General features: G+C 50.6%; 1 protein-coding gene across 1 annotated transcript; it reads right to left on the bottom strand.

The window, feature by feature from the left end:
* Nucleotides 1-5,616: 5,616 nt before the first annotated feature.
* On the bottom strand, nt 5,617-8,789 carry HOXC13 (homeobox C13). Its single transcript, XM_063359272.1, has 2 exons — nt 8,156-8,789; nt 5,617-5,873 (listed from the first exon to the last, which is right to left on the bottom strand). Exons 1-2 carry the CDS (start codon nt 8,787-8,789, stop codon nt 5,617-5,619), a joined length of 891 nt encoding a protein of 296 aa, XP_063215342.1.
* Between the last annotated feature and the right edge of the window lie 4,509 nt (nt 8,790-13,298).

Genomic DNA, 13,298 nt, shown 5'->3' with positions numbered 1-13,298 from the left:
TCCAATATACAAATCATCTGGGGCAGCTTTCAGTTTCAACGAAGGCAGGTCCCAGGCTCGGTGCAGGGAATAGTTAAATGCCTGGAATATCATTATATTTTTCCCCAGCTTTGCCAGCAGAGGATCTTCTCCTCCTATTAGATTGATGTAAACTGATGCCTGCACCCATTGTAAGGCAAAGGTTTAGTCCCCAACTTTAGGGAAGTTTGCTTTGTCCGCCAGCGCTGTTTTGGGTGAGAAGTTGGCGTTTTCTACTGTAATTCCCTTGGAGGGCTGAAAACCCCCAACAACTGGAACAACAAACCAGTTAATGGTCTAGAATTCACGACTCTTGAGCAAATCGCAATTGGAGAGCCCGCAAAGCGTGATCTCACTTATTTAATGTTCCTTGTCAAGGAAGAGAGAGTGGTGGGGAGGAAAAGGAGTTTATTAAACCCACGGCTGGTCCAACTGCGGGCTGAACCAGCTCCCTGCCAGGCAGCAGCTTCCCCCCGAAGTGGAGGCGACAGGAGACGCCACATTTTGCTGGAGATAATCCTTAAATACCCAGAAACACGAGGGTTTTCCCCAAATGTGCTGAACCACGTAGGCAAGGAGGCAGTTTATAAGCAAGGAACCAGCGGTGCTGCAGGAGTTTGTGGGATGTGCGGACACACACACACACACACACACACACCCCGTGTTGGCTGTCAGTGTCTTAAATAATTTCTTGGCGAAGCCTTTAGAAGTCTCTTCTCTTTTGCCGCTACCAAAAAAAAAATTAAATAAATAAAATAGTCTTTTTTTTTTAAGACCAAGCACTTCCGTAACAAATAGAAAGTTAACCAGCAAGAGTGATACTCACCTCTGCACTGAGCACAGGGCTGCGAGAGCAGAATTCCCCCTCCAGATTAGGAAGTTATTCTTACAAAAAAAAGAAATGCTTTAGAGAAAAAATACATAGGTGAATGTGAGAGAGCTAAAAAAAAAATAGAAAAAGGAGAAAAAAGAAGAAAATGCCAGGGGAAAAAAAAAAAAAAAAGAAGGGAGAGGGAAATCCCTTGTCCGGGATTTTACCATAAAGGCTGAGGTTGGGAAGTTATTCAAAGTCCTCGATACAAAGGAAAGAAAAGGCTAAACTTGGGAAACTTCCTTTTCAGGGCTTTATTGTTGGCCATTAGCCCGCCTGTCTAGACTTCAAATAACACCTTGTTTATCTGTAAACAGGAGCGGGAGCTGCTTGGGGCTGGCTGCCGAGGAGAAGATCAAGGGTGAGGGTCCCCTCGCTTATTATCCCCGCAGCTCGTGATGTCAAGGTCAAACAACGCCTAGTCACGGTCAAGGGTAATACAGGAGTGACGTCACGGCCTGCTGACCTAACACCCAGCGAGCTACGGGCAGGGCGTCAATGGATAAATAAGCAAGGAGAAGAGAAGCGAGCGATTCCCAATGGCTTTTCCCAACGGGGGCGTGAAGAAATGAGTGGGGGAAAAAAAAAAAGGTAGAAACTCATTGGATTTGTCTTCCTGAGGGGGGTCATGGCTGGGAAAGCTCGGCTTCCGCGCCCGCGGAGCTTCAGCAGGAAAGTAACGAGCTGTTCCTCGGGTGTTTTGCGTGTGTGCGCGCAACTTTTATTTTAATTTCTTCTCCTCCAGGCAAGTGCCTCCTCCAAAGCCCTTGGATGGCCAAATAACTGGCGTTGTAGGTCAGATTTTGCCCTTCCTCTGGAAAAAAAACCAACCCAAACCAACAGTATCTAGGATCGGCAGGAAGGATCGATCTCAAAAATTTAGTGTGTTTTATTTTCCTCCCGCCAGCCCCGAAACCGTGGGTTTTTTTTCACCCAACCCGATGATTAAAGGAAGGACCAAGTGTCCGTGGACGCGTGGAGAGGGGAAGGGTCCAATCCTGACCTCCCCCCGCCGCCATCCGCACCCGACTCCAACCCCGGCGGCGGGGGAAGGCACAGCCCCACTTTTGTGGGAACTGAACCCCGAGGTTCTGAGCACATCGGGGACAGAGTCCCCTTCCCCTGGGGTCTACACCCCCCAAAAAAATCCCAGCCGGCACCTCAGCATCGATCGCCTGCCGGCATCCCTGCGCCTTCCCGGCTCTTGGGCAGTTATACAGTCCCCGGGAGAGGATGGAGGGGTCCAGCGACGCCATGAAAAATTACGATATTTTAATTTTGATATTTAAAATATCCTGGAAAATGTGGGCAATGGCCAGCGAGCGCAGGGTTTCACGGGCTGGTCAATATCTGCCAACCAAGACCATCAAAAACCCCTTGGTGCCCTGAAGCGCAATGAATGAAATTCTTGTTTCTTCTCTGGTTTTGCGTTTGTTTTCTTTTCTTTTCTCCCCCCCCCCCCCCCCCCCCGTTTAATTCCTCCCACGCGATTTGAAAGAGCGACCGACGCACAAACCGACACCCAGGCAGCCCTCTCGCCCTCCAACAAAATTAACCCACAATTGACAAAAACTTCCAGAATTGGAAACTCCCAGGATAACTTGGGCTCAATTACCCACATCGGTAAAGAAAAAAAAAATAATGTATTTATCCATATCCCCTCATTCCCGCCAAGAATCCTCCCTCATTGACCTCAGTTTCATCAACTTTTTTTTTTTTTTTCCCCCCAGAACTGGTGAAATTCAGGTACAACGAGGAAGAATAGAGGCGCAGCGAGCAACACGCTCGCTGTCGGGATGTCGGATTTGGGCTTGTCTGGAGTTGCTCTCAGGCATTGCAGTGTCTGCACACACAGAAAGCTTTTTTTTTTTTTTTAAAGGAAGAGCTCTTTTTTTTTTCTTTTTCTTTCTTTTTTTTTTTTTTTTTCACCCAAAACACATATTCTCGTGGCTCTCGTGCGGTAGGGCAGGTTTTACCGACGATTTAATCCCGCTATTGCAGCGGCGGTGGGTTTCTCGAGGTCTTGCGATATTTCCTAGCTGAGCGTCTTTTAAAAAGAATTAAAATAATCAGAATTAAAGCTCTGCCGGTGCTTCCGAAACACCGAAGCTCTCCAAAAGGATTGCAAGGAACACCGTCAGATCAACTCCCGGATTTCTGCGCTCCTCAACTGCGCACCCGGAGAAGTCAGGGGCTGGGGTCAGAAATCGGGAACCTCTTTTTTTTCCAACCCCCCGAAGGGAGGGGGGAGCTGGGACAGAGGATCCAGACCCCCGGGTCTCCCCATTCCCGGAATGAGACAAAGAAGCATCCCACCTTTCCGGAGATTTGGGATCACTCCGGCAAACATCCAGACCCACATGGGGCTTTGCCGGTGTTTCTGGTGGTGGTTTGGGCTCCATAGGGCACACTCTGCCACCGCGTTGGACCCGCGGAGAGGGGCGGTACATACGCACACCCTATACATCCACCTTTTAGACGCATTGATAAAGCTATAGGTACCCCTATACGTACACACACCGTATTAAACACCCCAGTACGGACCATAAATGAGATCTACGCGCCGCTTTGTGTGATAATATAGCGGTTTGCACTCACATATGGATAAATAAATTTATATATATAGCATACATATTGTCTACCCACCATTTTATATGATAATGTAGAGGGTTGCCCTTGCATAAATATATATAAATTTATATAGAGAGTACAGATACGTTGTTATATGCGGTATAAGTGACAGACCCACATATAGGGATACACAGCTGGCCTTAATACCCGGACTTATATAAATTACACGCACACCGTCAAGCCTCGCACACATACATGTAACATATATATATATATATATATATATATACCGACGCCCAGATCATTAAAAGAAACGGACATACACGGTTATATGCACATACCCTTGTATAAATGTGTATATATATTATATATACACTCACTTAAGCGCACCGGTTCGAACACCTAATACATCTACGCGCGCATTTCTGCCGACACCAACGCTAATTTTTTTATTTTTTTTTTTTCATAAAGCTTTATACAGCTTGTGCCGGCTTTATCTGCCCCCTCACATAAATATATGCGCACACTCAATGCAAATTTAACCCGCAATAATATTGTTTTAGGTTACATCCCTTTAAAAGCCTTTTTTCCCCCCCTTCCCCTCCCCTTTTGATCATTTAACGAGGTGATTAAATCTAGCAGATATTAAGGTAGATTGTAATCCGCCTATGGAAACAATTTCCTCTCTCGTATTTCTTTCCGAGCCGCCCGGCCGGCTCGGGGCCGCGGAAGTTCCGCGGGCGCGGAGCCGGGAGGACCGCGGAGCTGCTCGGCGGGGCGAGGGCAGGTTGGGAGATTTTTATCTGGGGCCGGAGCTGGAGTCAAACAGGTTTGGCGAAACGCGTCCTTTGGGAGGGAGATTGAAAGAGATTAGAAGCGTCTGCGGAAAGTCATCGCGTTTTCACCCGGGGTAATTGCGGGGAGGAGGAAAATAAGGACAACATAAAGAGGAAAAAGGAAAAGCAAATTTAAAAAAATAAAATAAAATAAAAAAAGCACTCAGCTGACTCAATCTATTTTCTCTGCTTTTTACTCCCCCTGGGAACAACCCTCCTTGGGGACACGCATCAGCCCCTCGCATCTTCCGTGGAGCCCCTCATTAAGCGGTTTCTGCCCAAAATTGCCGGATTTCCCCCCTTTTTTTTTCATCCTTTCTCTGCGGAGGTTCCCGCCCGGGCTGTATTTGCGGTGGTGGGGAGAGGAGGCGGCTGGAGGGAGGGATGGGAGAGGCACAGGGGCTACAAAGAGGTGCACAAAGAGCCTCTCCTCAAGGCAAAACAACAACAAAAAAAAGATATTTATTTTTAAGAAATGTCATCTGCAGTCGGTACATTATCATCTGGACACCACAACATTATATACATATACAAGACATTAAAAAAAAAAAAAAAAAGATGCTTTTACATATCCAAAGAACACTGTCGATAATTAGCCGGTTTAAAGAGGGAAAGAAACAAACCCCAAAGACAATATTGTGCATTTTCCATCTTGTCAGCGGAGAACAGACATTCCAGTTTTATGGCAGAGATCTAGAAACCCTCATGAGAACATACCCAAAATAGTCTCGTACAGCAACTCGCTTCCATGTGGGACCTAAATCAGTGGTTGGGGATATTTAAGCGATACCGAGCAATGGTTTTCTTCCCACAATAGCAGCCTTATTTCTTATTTTCGGTCCCTAGCGCCGAGAAAATACGTTGTGATGCAACTTTGCCATAGGTTCTCCATACATTTATACATCGGTGGGTGAAATGGCCCGAGATATGAAAGTCTGGCGAGGGGGGGTCGGACTATACAGCGTTACGGGGCGACATTCCGCTTTCATCTCTCCTTTAACGTAACTACACTCTTAGCTTATTATTATTTTCTTTTAAAAATATACACAGTTTAACCTTACCGAGGGATTTCTCAGAGCAAAACTGGGGGGGGTTCACAGTCAGAGCGGGGCAGGGGGATAAATCAAAGATGCGGTCGGTGGGTATTTTGGGGGGGGGATGCGCGTGTGCATTTGCGAATGTCGATTATTTTTTTTTTTTTTAAATAATGACTTGGAATCAGCAGAGTGCCGATGATGTTATCATACAAACTACCAGATAAATATTTACGCTTCTTGCTTCCTTTTCCTTGCCCTTTTACTCCTCCAAAGTCATCCTCTGTCAGGTGGGGTGGAGATGCGCTGTCTTGGATTTGCTCACCACCTTCTTCTCCTTGACCCTCCGGTTTTGGAACCAGATAGTCACTTGGCGCTCGGACAGGTTGGTGGTGGCCGAAATCCTCCTCCTCTTCTCTTTGGTGATGAATTTGCTGGCCGCGTACTCCTTTTCCAACTCCTTCAGCTGGATTTTGGTGTATGGAACCCTTTTTTTCCGTCCCCTCCGATAGCTGCTGACTTCGGGTTGCAAGGGGACCACGTCTGGATTTAAACAAAAACACACACAAAAAAAAACAACCATAAGGAAGAGGGAAAAAGGGGAAGAGGGGAATGGGGGGGTTACAGCACCCCGAGGCGCGGATTGGGAATTTCTGCACATCGGGGAGAGAAAGAAAGGGGGGGAAAAAGGAGGATGAAGAGTGGAGGAATGCGAGCGAAGAGGAACGGGGAGAAAGCGGGGGGGGGAAGACAAGGCAGGCAGAAAATGCACCCAGCGAGAGGAATAATGCTATAATAATAGTAATAATAACATAATATCCACGATTCACGTGGTGAAAGCCTGTTTTTCTTGGCGACACTGTCCATGCTGATAAACAAGGAGCATCCAGTCAAGCCGCTGACTGATGCTTGCGGGTAATCAAAGGGACCTTCCAAACGGAGAGATTTGGGACAATATCTGGACCTTCTCCCCTATTTCTTTCTTTCCTTTCCTGTCGCCCCCTCCCTTTTTTTTTGCCCCCTCCCCATCAGCAAGCCTTCCCGGGGCTCCCCGCAGATGAGCACCCCCGAACCCGCTGCAGAGACAAGAGAATCCCCCGCACCCCAACCCCTCCGGCCGGCTTGGGGCAGCCCAGAAGCCCCTCGGGGTGGGGGTGGGCAAACCCAACAAGAATAACCCCATTCCTCCCCCCCTCCGGTGGCTTTTGGGGGAGTGAGGAGGGAGAGATGCTCTGTGCTTTGCCATGGGGAGTGGGTTCAGCAGGGATGCGGGGAGCATCCTCACCCCTGCTCTGTCGGTACTGGGGGGTGGAAAAGCTCCCCCCAGGCTTTCCGGCAGCCCCAGCCCCCTGCCAGAGTGCGTGTCTGTGGGGTGACCTGGGCGACAAAGCTCCTCGCCGCAAAGGTGTGACCCAGCTGGCTGCAGGAGGAAGATGGAGGCGAGCTCTCCTCGGCAGGCAGCGCAGCCCCAATTATGGCTGACAGGAGTTAATTGGGGAGCTTCTGGGGGAGTTTTGGGGGCGATCGGCTCTTTGGAGGGTGGGGGGAGGAATTGGGGGTGCTGAGGGTGCCGCAAAGGCCAGTGGTGGGGGGCAGGAATCTCCTTCAGGGGGACTCACCAGAGCCGCAGCCGATGGCGAGAGAAAGCGGTGAGGGCGGCAGCTCCCCCAAATACAGCTTGAAAGGAAGGACCCCCCCAAAAAAACCCCACACACCCATCATGCAGGCAAGAATGCATCCCCAATGCCCCCCCACCCCGCTCCCCCAAAGCTCCCGGGAAAGCCCATTCCTCCGTCCCTCTTTGTCCCGAAGCAGGAAAATAAAGAAACCGATGTGTCCCCTCCATCGCCTCCTACAAAGAACTAACGCGACCTGTCCCCTCTCTCTCTCCAGGATGCTGTAGGGCATCCCCCCCCCCCGCCCCTTTTATCGTGATTATTTCCCCCGCTGGCTCCTGCGTCCTTCCCCACCCCACGCTGGGGCTGGGGGGAGGCTGGGGAGAGGCACCGGGAGGCAGCACCTACCATCACCTTCCTCCCCCCGCTGCCGTCGGGGCACGGAGCCGGCCGGGCCCGGTGGGAGCACGATGAGAAGGGATTTTTATCGAGGGATTTGCCGGGCTAAAAGATGCTCCAAGGAGGGGTTTTGCCCCACCCCTCCCCCGGCTGCCTGCGGGCTGTCAGTCGGGCGGGATGCCCGCCTGATCCGGCGGAGAAGCCCCGCCGCCCCCCACTCCTCTGCCTCCCTCCTTCCCCTCCAAAGAGATTCATTTATCACTTGACACCTATTCCTATAATTGTGTGTAATTGTGATATGATTTACCGTCCCAGCCCCCGACACTTCGCATTCGACCGAACCACTAGAGAAAGGTTTTTAATTTTTTTTTTTTTTTTTGCCTTTTTAAGCTTTCTGCGCTTAGAGAAGCGACAAGCGGAGGGGGGGGGGGCGGAAATGAAGAGAAAGGCACCGAGAGACGCTCTTTAGGTGAGGCAACAAGAGGGAGGAGGAGAGAAGAAAGGGAAGAATTAAACGGCAAAGTTACTTTCCAAGCAAGCTCACGGCGTGTATTTTGATTCAGAAATGATTGCTTCACCTTCTTTCCCATACATGTTCATACACATTGCCTTGCACAGGAGGCATTCCAGAGCCATTTCTTTCCCTTTAATTACATATACAGGCATACACGTATCTATCTGTATATGTATATGTGTGTGTATATATATATATATATATGCACACTCATCCGCACACACGCACATCCACACCTCCGGTGGGAGCTGGCGGTGGGGAAGCAGACGAACACGCCGATTCCCGGAGCAGCCTACCTGGGAAAGGTGATTTCCAGAGGTGTGCGGACTGGGATTGCTCTTTGGAGCAGTACACTTGCCCATCCCAGCCATTAGAAAGAGCCCAGTGTTGGTAACCTTCCATGGGAAGCAAAGCGTCGTGTCTCGGTTCCGGGTGACCACCGAGCCCCGGGACCACCGACACGTCCAAATAGCCAGGGACCGCCTGGTAGGAGCTGGGAAAACCGGGGTAAAAGGCGAATTCTTTGGCCCTCGACGGCAGCTCCTCGCCGGGTAGGGGCCCGCCGGCCTCGGGGTACTTCTCCCCGGGGTGGTAGGCGCAGGGTTTCTGCTGCAAGTTGACTCCGTGGGAGTGGGACAACCTGCAGCCGTAGTAGCCCCCCCCGAAGGGGTAACCGTAGCCCAGCGCCGCGCTGGAAGCCGCCCCCGACGGGCACTGCCGGGGGGGCTCGGCAGCCGCCAGCTCGGCGTAAGCGGCTCCCTGGGGCGGCGGTGGGGGCGGCGGGGCGGTGGGGACGGCGAGTCCGGCGTGGGGCATCATCTCCCGGCAGTGCCCCAGCCCTTCCATGCGGTTCTTCTCCCGCGGGGCGTCCTCGCAGCGGCAGGCGAGGCCGTCGGGCCAGCGCGGGGGGAGCCCGAGCGGTGCCGTCATGTCATGCCGAGCTGCTCCGGCTGCCGCCACCACCGCCTCCTCTTCCTCGTCTTCCTCCCCTTCCTCCTCCTCCTCTTCCTCGGCCGCCGCCGTCGGGGGAAGCTCCGCGCCGCGCCCCGCCGCCCCGCGACCCCCCCAACATATCGGCCCCCCGCGCGCATGCGCCGCCCGCCGCGCCGCCGCCGCTTCATTAAGAAATCCGCCGCGGCCACGCCCCCCCCGCCCCGACGTGTCCCCGCCCACGTCACCCAACCGACACCTTCATTGGTTGGGGGGGTGACCCCCCCCTCCCACCGCCTCACCCCCACACACCCCCGACGGGGCGGGGGTGGGGGGGGAGCGTTCGGCACAAAGAGCCGCCCGTGGCGGGGGGGCCCACGCGTGTCGGTTGCGGTGGGACGAAGCCTGTGTCGTTTTCCCCCCCCGCCGGCGTGTCCCCACGCACAACGCGGGGCGGGGGGGGGGACACGGGACACAGTTGCTTTCCCTGGAAGGATTCCACCCCCTCCGTGTTTCGGCGTGGAGGAAGGATGCTCTAAGCAATATACGCGGCGGGGGGGCGGGGGGCACACCAGGATCAGCCCCCACCCGCGATATTTCAAGGGGAAACGACGCTTCGAGGGGGAGGGCCAAAAAAATCCCATTCCCCCCCGCCCCCCCTTTTTTTTTTTGGCGGGCGGAACCTTTTGACTATTTTTTCCTTCGCAAGGTGCTCTCCCCCCCCAATAAAAAAATTTCAAAAAAAGCAAAAACTCTGCCTAAACTTCTCCCCCCCCCCCATTTTTATGCCAGACTCCAAAATAACTTGATTTTCCCCCACTTAGTACACGTGGGGGGGTGTGGGTATTGATATTTAATAGTTCAGTGATGAATATTTCAGGGAAATGTGGGGTAGGAACAAAGCCGGGGATGCTGGGGGCGGGGGGGGACATGGGGGGATTCTGTCGGTCCAGTCTGATTTGTGAAGGTTTGTAAAAAGGGGAATTAGTTCTTAAACCGGGGCCTCGCTGCCACGGAATTGGGGGGAAAAATGGCAAAAAGGCAGGTTGCTGTCTGGGAGGGATGGGGATGGGGGACACCGGGGGGGGGGGGGCTCGCAACCCTCGAGAAACCCCCAGGGGAGGGGTTCTTAAGGGAAGGAGGGGGGGTCAAAGGTCTCCAGCACCCCCAAAAATAGAGGGAAAAGTGGAAAGAATTCTATTTTTTAAGGAATTTAGCGCCTTTAGCCTATAAGGAGGGAAGTGAGCGCTGCATTTCTCCCCCCAGTTTTTCGGGGGGGGGGGGGGTGCCGTGGGGCGTGGAGTCCTCTGAGGGGGCCTCCAGATGGTCCCCGCCTGTCCCTGTCGCCCCCTCCCTGTAGGACACCCCCTCCGCGCCGCCTGTGACCCCCTTGAATCCCAACCCCATCCCTCGGTGCTATTGGGTTTGGGGGTAAAACCTCCCCCCCCCACCCCCGCCCCGTGGGGCCCTTCGCCCCCCAGCTCTTCCTCTTCCTGATGGCAAAAAAAAAAAAAAAAAAAAAAAAAAAGCTGGGAAAAAGCAAAAAAAGCCACAAAACTCCCCAAATCCGGCAAAGGGACCCCGTAGTCAACCTGCCCCGCTCTCCGCGGCCGAGGGCGGATTTTCGGCGTCTTCAAGAGCCGTCGAAGTCCAAGTTCAAGGCGAAGGAGCCCGAGAGGGTCCCCCTGAGCCCTTTGGGGGGGGAATGCAGGGATGAGGCCTCGGGGGCACCTTCCAGGGGCTTCGACTTGGGTTTAAAAGTGGGAATTGGAAAAGGTTGCGATGGACAGGGGTGGGGTGGGGGGGGTGGGATGAAAATCAGGAAAAAGAAGTGAAAGGAGATGAAATGAAAGGAAGCTGAATGAAACGGAATAGAAGAAAATGGAATAAAATAGAAGAAAATGGGATAAAACGGAATTACAGGGGATAAAAGAAAGTAAATGCAATTAAAAAATTAAAAGAAATTACAAATAAAATAAAATTAAAAATTGAAACGGAATGAAGTGGGATAAAGTGGAATGACGTGGAATAAAATGGAATAAAGTGGAATAAAATGGAATGGAATGGAATAAAATAATAAAAAAAAAATATATAAAAATAATAAAACCCGTGCCCACATCCTTTGAATTCCATAAACTGCTGTGAATCCACCCAGAAATCACCCAGCAGAAGCATCCCAAGAACCACATGGCTCGGGAGGGCCGATGGAAGAAGCCGAGCAAGAAATAATGCGTAAATTAAAGCCGGGTGTCCGCCACGTCGGGGGGAAGGGACGGGGGGAGCTCAACTAAAAAAAAAAAAACCACCCTTCCATCCCCCAGCAGCCCTCTATTTTTTTTTTTTCGCCTTTAATTTTTATGAAGTAGTTAACATTTTGTAGCATATGTCCTATCTGCGCGGCGTGGGAAGGGGATTAAATGCTAAAAATGCAAAGATTTATGGTAAGGGTAATAGAGGCGGAGCGGGGGATGCGCGGAGCGGAGCGGGCAGCGCTCGGTGCGGAGGTCGGAGCCCCGAGGAAGGCAGACGCCACGATAAATTCAAAAATAACAGCAAATTCGCGCTGGCAGGTTTGGGGAAGGGCATTTCCCCTTCGCTTCCCGGGGAAATAGGGGTTTAATGAAACATTGGATTTTGTAATTCGGTGGGTTAGCGCGGGTTGCAAGCGGAAAATTAGGGGAGGGGGCGGAAGCGAGGGGAAAAGAGAAGAAAAGAAGAGGAAAAAAGAGGAAAAAACAAGATAAAAAGAGGGAAAACACCCAAGAGAGAAAAACAGAAAAAAAAAAGAGAAAAATAGAAAAAAGATAAATGTAGAAAAAAGAGATTAAAAATATAAAATAAAAATAGGGAAAAAAGGAGAAAAAGAGAAAAAAGGAGAAAAGGAGGGGAAAAAAGAGAAAAAGAGAAGGAAACAAGAGAAAAAGGTCGTCTTCTAGAGGTAACAGAGGAGAAAGATCACATTTAAACCCGTGCTTTCCTCGGGGAAGGGTCCGCGGCTGGGAAAGGAGGAAGAGGGTCGATGTGCAAAACAACCCTCAGCTCGGAAATGGAAGGATTTCATTTCAAAAATGGCTCATTTGGTCATTTTTTTTTGGAGCGTTTCTTATCATTTGGCAGCTTTGGAGGGCGGCTCTCCCGGCGATGGCGGGTGGGGTAATGAACCCAAACCAGCGCAGGGATGTTTGCACTTACCAAAATGTGGAAGCGCTTAAGAAAGTGGTACCCATAAATAAAAAATAGGAAGAGGGGAAGGAGCAATTAGAAATAAGAGCAGATGTGAGAGCCTTTCGTTAGGTTGGTTGGGGTTTGTTTTTTTTTTTTTTTTTAATAGCATTTTTTCCCCCCACAAGCTCTTCTTAAAGGATGATATTCCTGATTGTGCATTTATAGAAAAAGACTCGAAGAGCCCGCACCGCTCCCACACCATCCTCGCAGCATCACCTTTTCAGGATTATTTTTAAAATTAGGGAAATAAACAGGGAAAGTCGACGGATGTCAAATCATATTGACTTATAAATTCCTCTTTCTCATCCTCATGCCCGGCTCTAGGCTTGCAGATTGCTCCGGAAAAAGGTTTTATATGGATATTTTTGCAGGGAGCGGTTCCCTCTCCGTCTACAGGCGGCTCCGAGAAGAAAGAAGCTGAATTTTCTCCTCCTGAAGACGAGTACGGGTTTGCCGGGTTCCCCTTCCCTTTCTCTGCCTCCTTGAAGACAGACCCTGGAAGAAATTTAGGATTTATTTCTTTATTTGTGCTCCAGCTCTGGAAAGGAAGAGAGAAATAGATTAATTTCCGAGTCCATGGGGGTTGAAAAAAAAATCAAAAATAAATATCCTTGCCGTGTCCGGCAGTTCTACTTTGCAAAACTGCAAGTTGTTTCTCATTACCTTCTCTCCAGCAATTTAGTGCTGGTTTTTAAGGCATTTTTCTACCCTCTCTCCTTTAAATCAGCCATTTTCTTTATTGCCACCCTCCCCTTTAAAAAGAAAAAAAAAACAAAACAACCCAACAAAAAACCCCACGGAATTTTAGGGCTGGACAGAGTTTTGCAGGTGAACGCGTGTTTGCAGCCGGAGACATTGAGGTTATCAATGTATTGCGTTTGTTAAAAAGCTAATTTGACTTGTAGGTATTGAAGGCGAACTCCCCAAAAAGAGGGATTTTTGCCCCAAAAGTGTGAAGGTAAACTATTACCCAGAAAATCCGGACGTTTCTGTGGCCAAACACCTAGAGAGCAACGTTCGTGCCCATCTAACGGGGCTCAAAGTCAAGCGCTGCGTCCCCAGGCCAGGGAAATCTCCCCCAAAATAGCGTTAATCAACTGTGGAATTCTATGATAAAATCCCTTTTTATTACCCACACATCCTGGGGAGGGGGGGGGGGGGGGGAAACAAACGAAACAACACGGGCTGGATGAGAATAAAGAAAAAAGGCAAATCCTTCATTTCAATTAGGGAAAACAAAAATAATTCACCGCAGATTTGCGAAATACGGGTCTTTTTCTTTCC

This window comes from Chroicocephalus ridibundus, chromosome 24 (genome assembly GCF_963924245.1).
Source record: "Chroicocephalus ridibundus chromosome 24, bChrRid1.1, whole genome shotgun sequence".
Lineage (NCBI taxonomy): Eukaryota > Metazoa > Chordata > Aves > Charadriiformes > Laridae > Chroicocephalus > Chroicocephalus ridibundus.
This window is presented reverse-complemented; position numbering and strand designations above follow the sequence as displayed.

Excerpts from the sequence above, each read along its gene's own strand:
- HOXC13 (XM_063359272.1), bottom strand. The coding sequence starts at position 8,789 with ATGACGGCACCGCTCGGGCTCCCCCCGCGCTGGCCCGACGGCCTCGCC. Across the intron at positions 5,874-8,155 it reads CTGGAAATCACCTTTCCCAG|ACGTGGTCCCCTTGCAACCC; the intron begins GTAGGCTGCTCC and ends GTTTAAATCCAG.